Source organism: Motacilla alba, chromosome 7, assembly GCF_015832195.1.
Source record: "Motacilla alba alba isolate MOTALB_02 chromosome 7, Motacilla_alba_V1.0_pri, whole genome shotgun sequence".
Lineage (NCBI taxonomy): Eukaryota > Metazoa > Chordata > Aves > Passeriformes > Motacillidae > Motacilla > Motacilla alba.
Genome location: NC_052022.1, coordinates 11598676 through 11618846, shown reverse-complemented (window position 1 = coordinate 11618846; position 20171 = coordinate 11598676). Strand labels below are relative to the sequence as shown.

At 39.8% G+C, this 20171-nt stretch overlaps 1 protein-coding gene across 40 annotated transcripts in view; it reads right to left on the bottom strand.

Moving 5' to 3' along the window:
* CLASP1 (cytoplasmic linker associated protein 1) overlaps positions 1–20171 on the bottom strand; it is a 176195-nt gene that overhangs the window by 48059 nt on the left and 107965 nt on the right. For 19 of the 40 annotated variants that reach the window (XM_038143229.1, XM_038143228.1, XM_038143230.1 and 16 more), the window contains 6 exons: positions 19323–19490; positions 14086–14193; positions 10472–10534; positions 6492–6595; positions 4060–4083; positions 2900–3144 (listed from right to left, as the gene is read on the bottom strand). In XM_038143229.1, the coding sequence (XP_037999157.1) occupies positions 2900–3144; positions 4060–4083; positions 6492–6595; positions 10472–10534; positions 14086–14193; positions 19323–19490 (712 nt within the window). The remainder of the gene's footprint in view (positions 1–2899; positions 3145–4059; positions 4084–6491; positions 6596–10471; positions 10535–14085; positions 14194–19322; positions 19491–20171) is intronic. The other 21 variants (XM_038143243.1, XM_038143255.1, XM_038143258.1 and 18 more) reach the window with 5 other exon arrangements.

Here is a 20171-nt window from a genome sequence, read left to right as displayed (position 1 = left end):
ATTAGCTGCTCAGTAGTGCTCTTCTTATGGCAGAGGGAAAAAAGAATGATGCATGAGATAACTGAGTTGGAGCCAAATGCAGAACTCTTTGGTGCCAAAGCTCTTATCTGCAATGCATTGAGAAGTCTTAGCTTTCCTGCAAAGCAAACTGGCAAAAAGCACAGAAGCTCTTCTTGTTTATGGTGCAAACAAAAACAGAGCAAGGCAGTTAAGTTACATTTCCTGCATACTATGGATGCAAATGGACATCTTCCACAAATACAACGAAACCAGAGCAACTAGTGAAACGAACACTGACTGCTCAGAGAAGAGTTATTGAAGATTTTGACTACAGGGAATGTATTTCCAGACCAACATTAATTCTACAATCCACCAACTTCTCTCTTTCTAAAAATAATCTTTGAACAGGCCACAATAAGGCAGTAGTCTACAGATGCTTTATGTTAGATTGTTCCTAAGTAATACAGGACTTTTTTCCCCCCAATAAATCTATGCATGAAAGGCTGAATAAATTTTAAAAGGGCACAAAACCAACGGGTTTAAGAGTCTGGTAGGGAGGGAGAAGTCTTTGTAACAACATCACAGTAAGCTGTCAGCTTAATTCAGGGTGAGGCTGCACAGGCTCAGAATGACTACAGCACTCTCCTGACATCATGCAGATTGCAGGTCTCTGAATGAACCCCTATTTATTACTCTAATGAATTTTCTTTCTGGACAAAGGTTATATAAAGTCAGCAAGTATATGCATGTCTGTTTCTAAAAGCTCACAGACCCAAGGTAACAATGCAAGTACTAAACTGCAACAGGCAGTCGAAGAACATTTCCTTAAGGGACTCATTTGCCTTGTTTTATTCAGGCGACCTTATGGGGAGCCCTTAAAAAAGTAGGCCACACGAAGCTGTATGAAACAAAGAGGATGGGTAAGTGCCATTCCACTTTGCATGCACATCCCTGGATATGCAAACCCAGCTAACACAGGATCAGCCATCTTTCAGTCCAGAATACTAAAGAAAACCCAGCCACATCACCGCCTCTTATTAACGTGTTACACCACAACAGAAGGCAGCAGGTTTAATTACAAGACAGACTTGCCCCTTGGACTAATGACCTTGATGATGTTCTCAAGATGCCGTGGGAACAAGCAGGATGATAAAATCTAATCATTAGAACAGGCACCAGATAGCTCTGAACCAAGGAGGAAGCAGATCAAAAGAAAACCAAAATGAAATACAGAGAACTAATCACAGTATCAAATTTTAAAAAATAACTGCACAGAGGGGTAGTTTCTGGGACAGATTTAAAAATTATTCAGGATCAAAGCTAAGACAACTTGCTAGCTTGAGGGACTGTGGTGACAGCACAGTTCAAACACTACAACCAGCAGGGTTGAAATCAAGGTTTAATTCCACCAGTACTTCTGCTAAGATCTACTGACCTGGATAAACAGCCCATCACCAAAAATTGTCAGTCCTTCCTCCCTTACAACTATCCCCAGCAGCACCCCAAACCTTGCTTATAATCCTCACACACTTTCGTGGCAAAATCAAATCTCACCCAACTTTTTCATACAAGTAATGAGGTGCAACAGTTTTTCCAGACAGTTTGTTAAAGAGAAAGAAAAAAGACAGCATACATAGAGGAAGTATCTTTTAAGAGACTCAAAAATAGACCACATCAAAAAGCATCTCTGATCTAGAGACTCTAACTACCCATTTTAAAAGCCTGTAGCACTTCCCATTTAAGGCCTGTATCACATCATGTGAAGTGCTAGAATATTTTTATAATGGCAAGAAAACAACTTCTTCAGGCCTGCCCCCAGTACACTTTTACTTGGACTGTTAACATGAACCATCAAATTCTTTTCAGCCAGTGTGAAGCCCTTTTAAAATAGAAACAATTGCACAAGCCCAAGTAGGAAGGCTCTAAACAACCACTTATAAACTTGGCTATAACTTAAGTACATATGATTCATAACAGAAAAATAAAATTGTCATTCACAACTATTTGTGAATGTTACCTTCAAAGGAGCCAAGAGATAAACAGCTTATTTCAAACACTTTCTCCATAAACCAAGGGTGAAATGTCTATGGCCTGAGAGCCAGTTGTCTAGTTAATGTGATTTGTGGCCATAGGGAGTTTCCAAATGACTACTGGATAATTCTGAGACCTACTGGGTAATTCTAAAACCTCTTCAAAGGCGTGATGTGCCAAAAGAGTTTGAAGGGGTTATGTGGTTTTCAGCAAGGGAAAAAGGTGTCCCTCTCCTACCATATGCAGTTTCAGAGTTGGTACACATTCTTCACAGCCCTAAGAATCTTCCCTCTACATTACACACTACACCATTTATAAGACACAAATTGTGATATAAAATTTTTCAAGAGGTACAAACAGGATCTATAATTACACCTAACACAGCCTTCATAAAGAGTACAGCCAGCACCAGCACTGTCTGATCTCAGCTTTGAAACACACACCCGAGTCATTTTAGAGTAAGTGCAATGTTTGCTTCACCAACTAAATTGCCATGGGAAAAAATATTGAAGGTTCAAACAGACTAATGTAAAAATGGCACCGCCCTTTGAGTAGGTTTAGAACAGCATCACTGTGGGAAATCTCACTGTGCTACAACAAGCACCTACCACTGGAGGTCTTCATGAGACGGATGAAGGCTAAGAGAAGACAGCATGCTTACCTGAGCCCTTTCTACACTGCTGCCACCAATTATACTGATGACACAGCAGAAACTTTTCCAAAAGTTAACTGCAATCCCGCATTGTGGAGACAAAGCCTTCACAGCCATGGAAGACACTACCTGTCTCCATAAGGCAGGTACATAACACTGCCTTCTGGCTGCAGTCATCCCTAATGCATTCCTGACACCAGAAAACTATGAAGTCACCTGAGTGTCCGTTGGCTTTTCAGTAAATTCTGGAGACCTATGAGCCCTTCTTTCCTTTCAGACCAGTTGGAGCTGGCGCAGTGGTTGAGCACCTCAGCCACATCCTCAGTCTGGCGCAGGTAGTGCGGAATGCCCCCGTTCCTGGAGCCGTAGGAGCGCTCCGAGCACGCGCTGGAAGCGTCGCTGTTGGCATCGTCATCCGAGTACATCCCATAGGGCTCGTACCTCCTCCTCACTGGCTTTTTCTGGAAAAGGGGAAACTCAGACTTATCAAGTTATATACAGTTACACTGATGCCAAAGAAAAACATTCTATTTGCAATCACTAAAAAGAAGATTAGTGCTACTGTTACAGTGACTGAAGTGTTTTAAAGATGCCACCATGCATTGCCTGCTTACCTCTCACAGCAGTGCAAGACAGAGCCCACTGATCTCAATGAGACTGAGTGACTCAGGGGAAGAGAGCCTGCCTTCCCCAGCATGAAAATGATGTATTTATGCCCAGTAGAATTAAGTTACTGGTAATGAAATTAAATACAATAAATATTCTATTTGCAATAATGCTCAGTTCCATTGTTACAGATACTATGACAATACAACCTCTACTTAAACAAAAAATAAAGATAAGGAAGAAATAGCTGGAAAAATCTGTGCTGGCATGCCCAGTCACTTTGATATCAATACTGAAGTGACTCTAGAAATGCACTGGATATGGGAGATGGCAATTTCTCTGTTAGTTTGGGCTAGGATTCTTTCCAGAGGCTGCTAAGGGACTTGAGTAGTCAAATCCCACTCATGTCCATAGCATGGCATGAGAGGATCTAATTCCCTTAGGTACATCTTTAACTGCCTTGATCCTTACAGAAAGAAGAGTAGCATAATTGGCAGCAAAAAACCTCTTAAATAAACCTTAAATAAACAGGGTTGACAAGATAATGTATATAAAAAAAAATCTTCTGTATTTCTATAAGTGTTTGCTACAGAATTCCTTCCAGCATCCAGTCCTGCAGGTCTTGGACTTGTACAGCCAGCAGAGTTTTGCTTCAACTAGGACTGGAGGATTGAAGCATTGAAATTAACTCACGTGCAGTATCATGGGTGTTAGCAACAGGGTGGGGAGAGTTGGAAAGTAGAAATAAAAAGTCAAGAAAGCACTAGTACCTTGCTCCTGGAGTCTCCTAACAGCTGTAGGCAGGAAAATATTGAAGGGTGGGAAAAAGCATAGAGAATTATGTCAGAAGCTTATGTAGGGTTTGTTTTTGCAACAAAAACGTATAGCAAATGTGTCTTAGCAAATTAAAAAAAAATACAGTTTTTGCAAAATAAAAGTGGGTATAATAATGCCTGACTTTATCTCCTAACTGTTGCACTATTCATACTGGCTACAATTTCCCTTAGGGATCTTGGAAGTTGAGAATATCCGTTAAAAACTTTTTTAGGAACAGATCTATATTCAGCACTTCCTTTCTTACTTTTGAGAAATCTACAATGAAAGATCCCAGAGATTTTGGTAGTGATTTCTCTTTCCCCACATATTACTAGCAGCATTTCATTTTAGAGTCTTGCAAAGAAATCCTGATGTGAGGAAGTCACTATCTACAGTACTGCATACTTAACAAACTTCACTTGCCAAGTTCTCTTTCAACCCACAGCCCTTACACCACACTGTTTTGAAGATTAGCTTCTTTTAAGACCCCCTGGTTGGCACCAGTGGCTTAAAGGCCTTACTTAACAGCAAAGTTTCCATCACCCTTTGAGCTCTTCTGACAGAGCCAAGCACTGATTCCCAGTATGGACACTGTGGGTTCAGGCCAAGTCCCGCTCAAACAGAAGTAGTGGATCCAACTGCAATTGTACAGAGGGAATAGAGGTCACAGAATGACCCACCATGTTTTGTTTCAATTGAGGATTTGGCTGAAGCCACCTTTGGAGAAATTCTTTTTATTTCTTACTACATGGAAAAGACAATTCTCGAAAACAAGGTTACTGGGTAAAAGCTGGCATCACAATGAAGAGAAAAATGGGGTGGTGGGAAAGAAGGGATCAACAAGATTGTGTTGCATCTCCTGAAGCTGTACAAATTCAGACTGATCAACCAAGTCAGCAGCACCAGCTAGTTTCCAGCTAGACTTAAGTATTTCCCTTTTAAGTGTTCAACCCTTCAAAATTTTAACATTTCAGTTTAATGTTACTTAACATCAAAGCTGGAATATTTAAAAGAGCACTCTAAATCTTGCTGAAGATTAAGTCACACCCAAAGAAACCTCAGGGCTCAGCGGTCAATTGAAATACTGTGATACTCTTCTCCCTTAAGAAACCTGTATTCAGCAGCTGCTCACATGCAGGGATAAAGCCTGATTTCATTTACACAGGCAAACCATTGTCTGTAATTATGTCCTGAACTGCTCTGGTAGCAAATTTGAGGTGCTGAGAGCAGAAATGGGCTCACAAGCACCATTTCATTTGGTGATGAAAATGCTCACTAGTGATTCAGCCCACTAAACACAGCAGTGCTATCCATTATACACTGCTTTACCTATCTTCGTTCACAAACACTTTTTGATTCGAAAGAAAAATTTTGTAAAAAGGACCATTCTTCTAGAAGTACTCTAATGGGTGCCATGAGCTGGGTGATAATCAGACATAAAAAAGAAAATGTTAGCCATCCTTGGGGACAGTGAACTAGGAAATGGAGGAAGGTCATCTACCACAAACACTGACGACATGGTTCATCTTCCTTAAAGTGCATCTGAGACAGATTCTGAGAGATCTGTTTCAAGACACATCAGGAAATCCTTCCCTCCTTCAGGTCTACAGCTGGAGAAGACCAATAGGTACTCAGCTAGCACTGCACAATAATTTCTCCTGCCTCTACACATCCTTGCTCCCCCAAATATTCGAGGTATATAAAAAGGCTTATCACGTGCCTTCTGAAAAGCAGAAGACACTTTCTGGGTTCTATTCAGCAGATATCCTAGTACAATAAGCAACATTTTTTAAAATGACGTAAAATTTACTAGGAAAAGCAGTGAATGTTCAAAAGTATTAGCAGCAAACCAGACAAATACAATTCAACTTACACCATAACAGCATGAGATGGTACAGATTCCATGCAAGCCAAGTTATGAGCTCTCTGAGTATCTACCCAGGTGCAAATAACACAGGGTAGAAACTTGTTCTTGCTAAACCCTGATCAGGAATTCACTAACAGGGAACACTGTTTTTTTGACAAAATCTTCACGCAAGAAATAGGACTGATGGAAATCTCTGACCCCACGAGTGCCGAGCACCCTCACAAATGCTGGGCACATCCTCTGACAGCCAAGTGAAAGGCAAACAGCTGATTCAACCCATCCTGCAGCTGTAGTACCAAGCCACAGCAGTCTGTCTGATGACAGCTGCAGAGAAGTGACATGGAATCAGGAAAAACATACTGCTGCCAGTATTCCCAAAGTCAAAACAGCAAAAGGTAACTCTACAGCATCAGACACTGGCACGATCAGGATAAAGCTGTTTAGAAAGAGGAGAACATACGTACAGGTAACTTTAAGCCACTTTCCGGAGTTGGAAGCATTTTGTATTTTTCCTCTTACCAGTGCATCAGCCACAGCAGCCTCCAGATCTGTGCTGGTGCTCAGGACTCGCATGGCATTCACAGAAGCAGGCATCCTGCCTGGCTGTCCGAGTCCAAACCGGTCTGCACAAAAGACAACAGTGAAAGGGATTGTTAAATGAATTCACATTCATTTGGAATCCTAATCAGGTGCCCGAGTAGTTCTCCCCATGGACTCTGGGAACTCACAGTGCTTTTCCATTAAATGCCCTTTTACCCAGAGCTTCACAGAGTCTGCCATTAGGGTAAGAAATAAACTATTGTTTGTTGGGCGTTGGAGGCAATTTTGGATCCTCAGGGCAACTTTTCATTTACTTATTTTAAGCTGGGAAGCAGGGTATCTATTTTCTGTTTCTTTTCACTCAGTTATCTCAAAGTTTTATTTTAATGTCAAAGGCAGACGTGCCCATCCCAATCTGACACTCTCAAAAATCAAGAGAGCTTCTCATTAACTTCAGAGAGACAGAACCATGCCCAGTGTCAGAACATGTAAATACTCGAGCGCTCATCTATCCTGCAGACTTTTCTCTCAGGCAAGGATGTGAGACTAGCAGCACCAGATTAGTCTATTTTATGTTTCAAGGCTTGATTAACCAGTAGAATATACCCCTACACCTTCACACTATAGGAATTAAGTTAAAAACTCACTTGTGAAGTGACTCCAATTTCTAGTTCTCTTGAGAACTTTAAATTCTAGAGCTTTATATCAAAACTGGTTTTGAGCAGACAATATCATCATTTTTCCCTTTGAATTTGATGGCAAAGCTCTCAGTGGCATCCAAAGCAATGGCATTGAGTCTAAAATGCCATTTACACTACTAATACTAATTAGTTTACTTTATAATTTGCCCAGTTTACCAAAAAAGTTACCGAAATTAGTTTTTTTAGAAAAGCCAAATTCAGAAAGGTCCACTAGCAGACCTATGACAGAATCAGTAACTTTAAGTATCACAGGCCAGGTTCTGGCAGCCAAATCCTTCTGGAGGGGGGGCAGATCACATCCCAGATACTGGGATCCTGGCTCTGGTCTATAAGCAGAAAGATTGGTTATGACATTCCAAGTTTCTCTTTCTGAGTAGGCTTGTGTTTGCTCATGGAGAACTTAGACTATCCCTCCTGGAACACACGTTACACCTCTGTCCCTGTACCCACACATGCCAACAGGAGTTTTGCCAGCAAATTCACTGGAGCACGGATCAAGCTGCACAAACCCATTTAAGAGACCTTCAGCTGATCCACATCAAGCAGCAGGAGAGTGGGGTCAAGTCACACAGGTCTTTTAACACTTCATCTATAATTAATTTAACAGTGCAAAAATACTGCTTATCAAATTGCTGAACCATATAGTGGATTTGCTCAAAACTGAGGCCAAACATGGTATTCACCAGCTTAATGTGTTTTTGGGGAAAATACTGCATATCAAAAATTTCATTGTTTTCTCCTTTATGAACCTACTGCACTGAAATATCTTTTAGGGATTAGCTCACACTGACATGCATAATTTATATCAGATATTGAAGCTGGCCAGTTCTACTGTCCTAATTACAAAGCTTTATTCGAGATTAAGCTGCTGTGGTGAAATAGGGAAGATTTTTAAAGTCCCAAGTATTTTGAAAAGAAAAAAACCCCTGCAGACTAATATTTATTTCAAACAGAAGTTGTACCTATCAAAATTTACTGTTTCTTAGAGCTACGTACCCAGACAAGACATTTCTGATTTACAACAAAAGCACATTTTCTACAAAACACATTACAGGGGGGAAAAAAAAAAGAAACAAACTTCTTAGAACTACTGCCAAAAAGTAATCAAATCATGACACTTCACGAAGAAATAAAAGTTGTATGTGTTATTACTATCCCCTTTTTTAATGCATTTGGGTTGAAGAATAACTTCAAACATGAAGATGAAACAGTGCTTTATTCCTAAAATGGAAAAATCTGTGCACATGTAACAAAAGCACAGAGATGATAATGCAGTAGGTCTGACTGAAACTGAAGTCACCACACAGAGATATATACACTATAAAGTTGTACAGAGGTCAAGGATTTTTCTAAGTATAAATGAGATCTGGTACAGTACAAAGGCTGTAGCTGTTGAGGTAAGTTCTGGACTTGGTTTTATATTAAATCCAAATCAATTACATCCTCAAGCGTTACTGAGATCAAAATTTGGCTTTAACTTTTGAATATATATGCATGAAAAATACCACTGTCATTTGTTTTTGAATAAATTTAGTATTACATTAGAAAAGGGAAGATAGTTGGTTGGGGTTTTTTTTTAAATGAAGAACAAAATGACAAAGTAATTCAATTGTAGATCAGTTTAAATACCCAGCATAAAGAAACAAAATTGAGCTTTTTTAACACATTAAGTACAGTGTGGCATGCTGGCTTCTATCTCCATGGCTATCAGAAATCTTCTGAACTACTTTGTTCAGTGATTTTTAAATTTACAACACCCAAGTTACTCTGGGCTTCTCCCCAAGACACTGCTGCCATCCTGGAGTGCTGAAATAAGACCACAGGAGAGACCTCAACACATCTCTGATGTGGGGCTGGGAACACACCTGGCTCCAGTAATAACCAGTACAGTCAAGCCCAATGTTACTGGGCAAGAAATCTGCAGATTATGCTGTGGCCACACTCCCTCGTCTCCCTGGCTAGATTCATTCATTATATTTGTTACAAACTTGGTGAAAATTTGCAACCACCATTATTAAATCCTGCTTTGCAATTTTTTAGAACATTTTGGCCTTCTGTAGCACACAGGTAACCATACAAAATTTGATTACGCTTTGTACCAAACCACAGGAGCCAAACACGAAGTGACTATCACAGGAAGCCAAAAGCAAACAAAGGTTAAATCTGTATTACAAGACAGCTATTTTAAATATTTTTAATTATTCTGGTTAAATACAAATTCAAATTGTTATCTGAAAAATTCCAGTCAAATCAGCTTGCACAATTTCTGTTGAGTAACATAAGGGAAATGTTTTGAGAGTTTTACTGATAGCCATTTAACTAGACTCATGAGAAACAGAGTATTTCTCACTCCCTATCTGAAGGGTGTTAATTAAATAATTTTCAGTATAACAAATTCCTTATAAGATTTTAGCCTCCAAGAAAACACTGAACCCCTCATCTTCTACATTATCTTTGTCCCCGCAATTAAGTCTCTGTTGTCCCAAAGCTAACCCTCATTCAATTATTTTTAAGATTCCCAGTAAAATATCCTTATTTCAAAAGGAATTACGGGTGTTAAATAACTGCAAATCTAGTACAGGGAAGGGACAGAAGTAACTGGAATCTGCAGATTTTTCTCATTACATGTAACCATCAGTCACATTATGCAAAGCCCAGTGAAATTAAGGGATTTTTTTTCTTTCAAAAGCTTCCATGTACTTTGGACAAAAGTTGAGAATTATATGAAGGATGGATCAGCATATGTTATGCTCCAAAGTTCATTCTGAAAGTTCATCAGGTGCTAAATTTTTGCTGCTCTTGTGTATTTTGGTGGGGATCCTACAAAGAACTTTTATTAATAGCGACAGGAGTCCAGAATATTTAGTAATAAATGGGATGAAACTCACTGGGATCCTGTCCTAGGCACTGGAAAGTGCTACACTGCTAAAGAGGAAGAAGAATTTGCAAGTACTCTGCATCAGTCAGGATTTAGCCCATGCTGCACAACTGATCCAATTTACAGGAGAATTGAGAAAGCCCTGGATCACCCTTTGTTTAAACACTGTTCACAATGTTCCTAAAATGCACAAAATTAAAAACATCCAATAAATGAAACTCAAAACAAAAAGCCACGTGGAACAAAAGCAGAACAGAAAGCCCCGCAGCGGTGAGAAGCACATGCCAAGTGCCGGCTGATGCACACGATGGCAAATGTTAAGATGGTGGAAAACAAGACTACGATTAAGAAGCGGATTCATGCAGTTAGCGCTTGTTCACCTGACTGCCCAACAGAATCAGCAGTGGAGAGAGCACTAGTGGACCTGGAATGACGTCGAGAAGCTGCAAGTAGAAGGAATGGCAACACCCACAGGATTAACACACATTGAACCCGAGACAGAAAATGCCACAATCCAAAGGGGATGCGTGTGACCGCTACCGGCAGAGGTGTTCCATAGTGACAGGGAATGGCGCTGCATGTGGATGCGGAACAGCTACAGTGCGAGCCCCGCTGCGACGCCTCCGCCCCGAGCTTCCCCCTCCCCCGTGACCATCAACACGATGCATGACAGAACTCATTTGGAACGGTCCCAAACTGGGCGCAGCTCAGCAAAAAACACCCCGATGCACATCAGTCACGGTCCAGACCTGCAGGTCTGGCAGGCGGCCGTCACGAGAACGTGGAGCACATAACTACAGAGAAGGGTTTAGATGTGTCTGATCTAAACCCCAAGTGAAGCCATGAGGAATGGTTACAAATTGTGCTTGCAGGTATTTTTCCACAACATTCTAGCCTATGCATAATAAAATCAACGTTAACAAAGAGAATGCGTAACCACATAAGTAGGAAGAGTCATACAGGGAGGTCACCAACCACTGCAATGGTCCTTGGGTTGGTTTCTTTTCCAGGTAAACACACGGACACACATATTCAGGTGTTGCTACTTCCAAAGGTCCCTTGCTTTTAACAAATTTTGCATACATGTTTCTTGAACCTCAGTATGTACATGCAGAGCTAAGGAGAATATGATGCACATCACACACCCATCTAGAAGGACACATGTATACAAATTGTTAAAAGCAATGGAGCGCACACAGTAGCAGAGGAGCCTAAGCCAAATATAGCTCCCACTTCAATTCCCAGTTGTTAGCAGCACATCAATCACAAAATGCCTTTGGAGAGGTTTTCAGTTCTTGGCTTCAGCATACAAGTGAGTTCTTTATGAAAGCAAATGAAAAACGGGCCCAGTCATTCCCAAATTACAGAAATTTTGTCTTTCTAAAGAAGTTTTCCCTGTGTCTAGCAATGACATGCTCACCAGCTCAAAGCAACTGACCCAAGAAAACGATTGTTCATTTAAGCAATTCATCACCAAAGACTCACTGAAGGCCTTGCTGCTTTAACATCATAACTAGTACTGTCAAGAAACTGAAAAAATAAAGCAGAATCACCTTACAATACAAATAGGCTTTGTCAATTATGCACATAACTGTGCAGCAGAAAATTCTAAGTCTTCTGTTTAAGGCAAAGCATTCATAAACACAAATACTAATATAATGAAATAGGAATCAGCAACTTCAGAAAAATAAAATTTTGGGTTTTTCTGACTTTGAGAGCTTCACTAAAAGCTATATGCAATATGGCCTTTGGCCATGGAGAAAACATGCATTTATTCAAAAGTACTATCCCACTGATATCATAAGTAAACTCATGAAAGTTTTGCGTGATCAGTGCAGGATTATGGACTGAACCTCAGAGTTAAGGTCCACAGGTCACAACTGCTTTCCCCCAAGCCATCAAACTGTGCCCCTGTGGACAACACTGCAAGATCAAGGCCCAGGGAGAAACAAAAATAACAAAAAAAAAATTTAAAAACATACATCTCTGCAAGAAGGCTGAGTATAGATTCACTCTTGACTGCTTTTACTAACTTAGGAAGCAGGACTCATGACACACAGACATGTATGCCTGCACTGCAGTCACAAAATAATAGGACGTCAGTGCTGACACTGACCTTAATGCCATTAAATGCAACAATCCTGTCATTTCCATTAAGTTACTCTAAATATAATTCACAAATATACAAGTTAATCTTTATAAGCAAAACCAGACTATGAACACAGGATGATATTACTTTTGCATTATTGCAAGATTGACACGGTTCTAAAAATACTGAGAACCACACTGTTTTGGCTTAAACTGACATATATAAATTTCTTTGAGATGAATCACACACCACATAATTAACAAGTTCATGAACATATTTGATCTTACAGCATTTCAATGAAAACACAAGAAAAAGGTATTAAGGTAATAACTACATTGGGTTATTGTCGTTACATTGATATTTTCTCCCCATGTAACCTCTTTGACCTATAACAATGTATTTCTAGAAATGCATTACTCTTCCGGTAATTAAAAATCATGAGCTAAAATGAGATTACACTCTCCTCATAATTTCCTCACAATAGAACAGTATAACACACATCTGGAACTGAGATTTTATAGTCAGTGTAAGAGTCAGACTCAGCACTTGTGGGAGTGTCCAAAGCTCACACCGACCATGGTTCTGATACACTGCATTTGCTTTTCAGAACAAGGGCTCAAGACAGTACTTCAATGACTGTATTTTTCAATGAAATAAACAAAACACAGCACAGTGACATAGAACACTGACAAATTAACACTGAAATCCAGCCTTCTTATACATTTTGGCTGGAAGAAAAAAGCTTCATCCAAACTTGAAGCTAGGCAGGTTAACTATAAAAATCAGCTACAGTTGTGGAGCTACTGTCTTTTTCTAGATCTGGTATGAAATCAGCTTCATTTAATGAAAAATGTTCACCTATTTATCTTAAAGAGCTATGAACCAAGTTATGAGTGCAAAGTTGAACTCCTTCCATTTTTCACCAGAAGCTGAGATAATAATGTAAACAGATTATTTTATAGCTCAATATAATGAAGTCATTGAACCCAAAAGATTCTCCAATTATTAAAACTTGTGCTCTGTTCCATTTACACATTCCATCATACAACTGTATTTTGTCACTATGTGCAAAATAGATACTGTAACACCATCCTTCATTAAATGACTACATAAATGAAGAGGGCCTGGAAATAACTGTATTTCATGTCTGAGATGACGAGTTTTGATACAAGAAGTAATGTATTGGGTTGAACATATGATATGGCATTTGATCAGAAACATTAACTATCTTGCTGTATTCAGCATTGTGCAGAAAAACTTCTGCATAAGGTAAGTGCAATGAGATTTTCTATTTGTACTGTACACTTTAACTGCAGTTTAATGATGCTCCTTTAAAATCTCAGTCTTTCCTTGGTTTTACACTGCCTGACAAAGTTTCCTACAGCATGTGCAACTTAATTGATGATTGACTGTCCTGTAAAACCTCTACAAAAAGAGAGCTGCTATCTCCACTGGAGGATTCGGGATAGAAATTATATACTGTAACTGTACCTAGCTGTAAGAAAATCCAATCATGAATAATTGAGTCACTCAACAACAGGCTACAATGCTACAAAACTACTTCACTGTGACCTAGAAAATCCAGGCTTGCCCTCCCATAGATTTCCATCAGTGTTATTAAGCGAAGCACAGCAGAATAGAAGCTGATTCAATCGAACTAAAAATTGCAAAAGTTCAAACTAAGCTATTTCCCTGCTAACAGTGAAGGGCTGAGAACCAGAATTGAAGCATGCAGAAGAAAACAGAAGGGGAAAAAAAACGGGGTTGGAAACGGGGAGTGTCAGGAATCCAGAGGACAGAAAAGAGCTCATTCCTCCTAGCAGTGTCTTAAAAGGGCAATCACAACAAGGGAAAAAGGAAAAAAAAATATTGACCCTTAAAGCTCCAATGCCTACATGTACTCACCAAGTGGAGGGAAGCCCCGAGCAGGGCTTGTATCTCGACTGCTCTCACGGCTGGTATCACGACTGCACCCCTGACTCATGCTGGGTCGGGGGATACGACTGCTCCGTGCTAGCATGCAGCATGGAGAGTTTCAGAGAAGGTGAACAAGTTTAATGAGGACAGAAAGCTCAAAGTCAAGTCACAGTTCTGTTAGTTATGGTAATTATCACATTAGTAATTACAATTTGTAGCAGCCTGCTCAGGCTCTTTATAAACCAACTACCTTACATGCTGAGCTGTGTTTGTGATGTGAAATTTCAGCAGCATTAATGTCTGGCTGACAGTCTGCTTTTTTCTTAAGCAATCCAAGTTTTGTTATTCAAGTAGAGCAGGAATTTTCAATCATTTAGGGAAGCTCTACTGTTGCAAAACAGATGAGGCTGAAAGAAACCCTTCCGGAATATTTCTTCCTTCATTTTAAAATAAACACCCTTCTGGAACAAATGATCAGACAAAAATTTCTTTAAGTAATACTAATATGATGTTTTTACATAGATTTGCCTTTCACAAGGAGAGTTTTTTGAACAAATATCCTAAGGAAAAAAAAGGTGTACCGCACAGACTTGCAGAGATATCTTTCTCCAATGAAAGATACTGGGGAAAAATATTTAGAACCTGAATACCTGAAAGACAGGTTAAAAAGTGATTTGAATTTGAAGAGAGCAGTAGCTTCAGATATTTAACAGAAGCTAACCTCTGCTCCTCAGACATTTCTAGAAGTTTATCTTAATGGTTTTATATGCACACAGTTTGAGACATATGAATACTTCAAGGGAGCTTTAAACTATATTCTTTACTTGTACAAAACCCTACATGCTTGCAGATGTTTGAGACCCTGAATGCTTCAAAAATGTTTGCAGAATGTTATTTAGTAAGCTTCATGCCTGATAAAGAATACAATATTTTCTTAGGGCAAAAATCAGCAGTTAATTGTCAGGAGAATTTAATGACAAGAGGGATTTCCCTTGCTGTTTTAAAAAGGCAGTAGCATATTTAAAATGTTCAGGAATTGCTGTTGATGAATTTTCTTAGGCACAGAGTAAAATCTAAACTACCAGCTTTGGTGACAACACAGCAGAGCTACATATGCACAACATGAACGTGCTAATACTTTGTCTGTATCCTTATTTTTTTTTTAAATAATGTCATTTGAATGCTTCAGAACATATCTATATATTCTTGCAAATCTTTATCGGTTTGTATACAGAACTTAAATGCCTAGACTCAAGCTGAAGTTCCTCTACAGTGCTTCAGTGCCCTCACATAAAATGGATATATTAGCATCCTTCAAGCAAAACAGTACAGAACAGAATAGAAACCTTCATATTCAGGCTTTAAAATTCAAATAGAGACTTCTGCCAGATTCTTGCTTCGGCAAATCCCTCCCAGTTTTGCAAAACCCAGTTCATATCTCTGTGGTGAATTAATGGTTCTGATGGTTGACCTCTGATGTCAGACAATGTGAGATGAGCTATCAACCAAGCTGATTAGATCACCCTGATGTCTAATGATGGTGAGTTAGATGGTCTTACGATTAATAAGGCAGACTAAATTATAAGAACTGGATGAAATTAAATTCCATAAGTACAATAATCCCATCTCAGATGTACAAGGGAAAAAGCTGACAGGTGAACTACAGGTAAAAGTAACACTAAAGCTCTCCACACAAATACTTGGTTTGAAATTGCAGACTCTCTAGAAGCAAGCTTCTCATTCTTGGGTCTCATGCTTAGACAGCCTTCAAATAGTGGCAGCCTTCACATCAGCTTTGCACAAGCAGTCATTTCTCTTAAACAGAGAAGATCTGCCCATCTTTTCTATAATACAACTGTACTAAAAACAGTGAAGGCTCTTTAGAGAGGGAGAGATGTGAATGATTAAAAAAATTAGTGGATGCACACAATAGATTCTCCTTCCATACCAGCTAACAGCAGCAGCATGAAGCATGAAGAAAATGCACTTTAACTGCATTGTCCTACACTAGTAGGACAATGCTACAGATGAAGCATAATACTGACTGCACAAAAAGAACACCCAAAGCCAAACACTGGGTACACTTCAGGATTAATGGTCAAATAAAAGGGTTGCATGTTGCTGAATACAAAAGAAAATCAAGAAAAAAAAAATGGATTGAAAAGAACTGAAGGATGAGTCTGCTGTGGACTCCCAGGCACCTGCCTCACATTTTCACCACCATGTTGTGTAGAGAAGATTTTGTATCAGCTACTCAGGCTATTTCCTTTAGACACTGCCAGCAGTGAAGGCCAGCAGTGTTGTCATTTAGCTAAGTCTCTCACACTGTGACAGCCTGTCTCTGCAGTGCAGGGAGCAAAAGCAAAGAAGACAGAGCAAGTCTCAATTGGAGAATTCTCAAACCCAAAAGCTGGACAGAAATCAAGTGAATGAGTAGCAAAATGGATTAAGAGGAGTAGGCAGCATGAAAGCAGACAGTATGTCCACAGCCAGCTCTGCTGTGAGAAAGTCTAGGACAGGACAAGGATGGGTTGTTTCCAATAATATTCAAACTTTGTAATGTGTACTGTGCATCCAAGTTTCACCAATTTCATCTGGAAAGTCAGAGCACTTAGACATAGCTCACACCATTATTAAAACACACTATCAAGCAGTCTGATGCCAGTGGAACCCCACAGATGCAAATATCACCACCAGAACATCAAAGTGTCCCTGTTTACCAATCTACCAGAAGAAACTGGTATTTCATTAGGGTGTGAATTTTAATGATTCTTAAGTGGAGACTAAGAATCAGCAGACGCTTTCTTACATCAATACCAGCATTTTAAAGAGTCTGAAATCCTGCCAAACAGCCAAAGGAAAGCTCTGCAGTGGGCAACACCCAGTCAAGGCAAGTCAAGAACTGCCTGCAAATTTCCAATGAATATACACAGCATAACCCCAACAGAAAGAGTGCTGCTGCATGAAGCTGATAGGCAGCCGTGCTTGCTCCACTTTTTGGAGAATGGCTGTCTTGGATCTCTTACTTCTTTCAGATCCCAGCTGTGCCACACAATCTGCAGAGCATCCAACAGAATTAACTTCAGGCTAATGATTTTCAATCCATGGGAAATGGACATCACCTGTTTGAGCACATGATCTCCTTCAAGGAGCCCAAAGAAATGCTCAAGATTAAATGGACTGCACTCCTCCTTCCCCAAGAGGATATCACCACTAGTAAAACTCACTGAGCAGACAGCAGAGGCAGGCTTAAAACTGAAGAGTCACAAGCAGAGATATACAGGTGACCACACAGGACCTCACAACACTAAATGTGCCTTGCTGTGCTGCCTCTAGGGAAACAAAATCTTCTTCAAGCTTCCCAGCACACAGAAGGAATCTACTTCATGGATACCTGTAGTCATCATGGAAATCAAAGCTAGCAGCAAGGCACTGATGCTAACAGGCATCCACATGCAGAGGGCTCTATTATTGCTACTGCCCCAGGAGAGCCTGAAGAACTCCAGGGGATGGTTTCTGTATTTGCAATCAAGGTGAGTGGGAGTTAATTTAATGTAATGAACAAACAAAATAAAATATCAAGGAAATATAGAGACTGAAGCAACACAATAAAAAAGCACAAAATACTGTTAGCTAATATGTCATAAAGCAATAGGTACAATGGAATAATGGTACGTAGCTGACAGCTCGAAAGCTATCTCCATCTGGATCAGTATTACAACTTTTAAAATCCAATAAACAGACAGAATTTCTGCAACTGAACAGTAAAGTGCCAGACACTCCTGTTCCCATAACAGCTCAACCCAGGCTGTGTCCTGGGGAGAAAGCCACACATGTGATATATGTGCATCTCTCCCCCTCTCAAAGAACAAGCACTGATTATGTTCTCAGGGAGCACGTCAGAGAAATTATACAAACTGCTCTTTCAAAAGAATTCAAGGCTCCTGTAATATACCTGAAAGCAGGCAACCCAAGAGTGAGGATTCTACACAAGGCAATTTCCCCTCAGGTGCTCAAGAATGTTTCAAATCAGACCACACAGTATGATGATCAGCTTAAGCACATGTGATGGTACCGTCCACCATTCTTTGCTTCCTCCTAAAAAACAATGCTCTTCTTCACAGTGATAGCAGAACCATTACCTCCAGTATCTGGGAGGCACTTCACATTTTAAAAGCAACAAACAGAAAAGCACAATGTATTCATACAAAGCCCATAAAATAGATCAGACATAAGAAGAACAGTGAATTTGGAAAAGCAGTCACAATGAATATGCAGTATTTTTTATGAATCATAATGGCATATACACTCAGGTGCTTTAAACTCATTTCAGTATACTGGAAAGAATTAATAAAATACTTCTTTATTAATGACCTCCTCTAAATAAATATGCAGCCCAAATGTAAAATATAAAACTATTGCTAAGGCAATAGTTATAAATTTAATTGCCAACAGTAAGGCTACAATTTCAACCAATTTCAATCTACTAGTAAAGTCTCTGGAGATAAAAAAAATTAGAATCAGTATAATTTAAAATATTCTTCTACATTAGCTTCAAACTTATAAAATAATACATATTAAAAAATGAAAATGTTTGGACAGCACACTGAATACCTTTTCACTTTGACTCAGATATACAAAGTTTTATAGATTTGATATTTACTCACCTGACTTTAAAAAAGTCTGCTGATAGAGTTGAAAATAGAAACTATTACAGGATATTTACATAACAGTCAGTGAGACCAGAGTATCAAAACCAGAACAATTACTACATAAGTCTTAAACATGTTCTAAGAATGTGGCTCCAGTAAATTAAGGATGAGAGAAGCAAACCATGTAAAATGCCAAATTTCTAAAATAATCCAAGAAGGCACTTTCTGCCCTTGATTCCATTTGACTGTAAAGATTGCTCAACTCATTTTAGGAATAAGCTTAAATGAGGTCTTTTTGTTCTGATGGTTATTCACAATTGCTCTTGCTTTCTGATCTGGCAATATTGCTCATGTTGAATTTCAAACAGAAAACACATCATAACATCTTTAGGCTTACTTTGAAACCATAAGCTCGACCTGGAAAGCTGAGATTAATCTCCTAAACCACAATCACGTTAACTTGTCAACTGAAAAACTCAGAAGAACAACAGCAGCATGAACAGTTCCCCAGCCAAGAGGAAAGCCCCTCCTTCAGGCAGGCGGGCAGCACGTCCCTGCAGTGACTGCTCTTACCTAGGCCTATTCTGTTGGGACTCGTCTCCCGACTGCATCCCTGGCTCCGAGGAATCTTGCTGCGCTTCTCTGAGGATGATGGCACTGGCTGGACTCTGGATGTTCCACTGCTCAGGCCACCATAGGAGCTTCCTAAGAGCTTACCCGGAGAACTAGACCGGCTACCAGCTAGGAGAGAACCAGAAACGAGGAACAAACAATTAAAATCCCCCAAGATTTTAAACACACTGGCAGCAAAACTGGAACACAATCAGCTCTATGTTAGAATCTAATCCAAATCCCTCAGAAAACTAATGGGAATGTTCCCTATAAGCTTTCAAGACAACTGAGGAAAGCCCGTGGACAATGAACGCTGACATCAGCAACACTCTGCTGCCCATGAAGATCAAGCCCAAAGCAGACACTGCAGTGTATGAACACCCTAGTTGGCTTCAGGAAAGTTTGTGGAGGTGTTGAGGCAGCCTTGCTGCAGCAGCAACAGATTTCCAGGCTGCCTCACCTCCTCATAAAGCAACACCAACCTGGCTGTGTGCAGGGATGTGCTGCAGTGCCCTGGCTTCTGGCACGGGTCACTTGCTGCAAAGCAGCTCAGGCAGCTTCGTGCTACACTGCAGTGGTGGCATTGCTTTTCTGCAATAATTCAGTGAAGGAAAATAAAAAACCCACCACATCTGAACAGATCAGCACAATAATGGGTAAATCCCATGAGCCTCACACTCAGATGCTGGCTTACTTAGGTCTGGCTGCTTAAACCTAAGTTGTTTTTTTTCAGATTATGAAATCTTTTAGCAAGTTGAATAGTTGGCCTGTTTTATTTTTCCTTGTCTTGTTTGAACAGACCATGGCAAC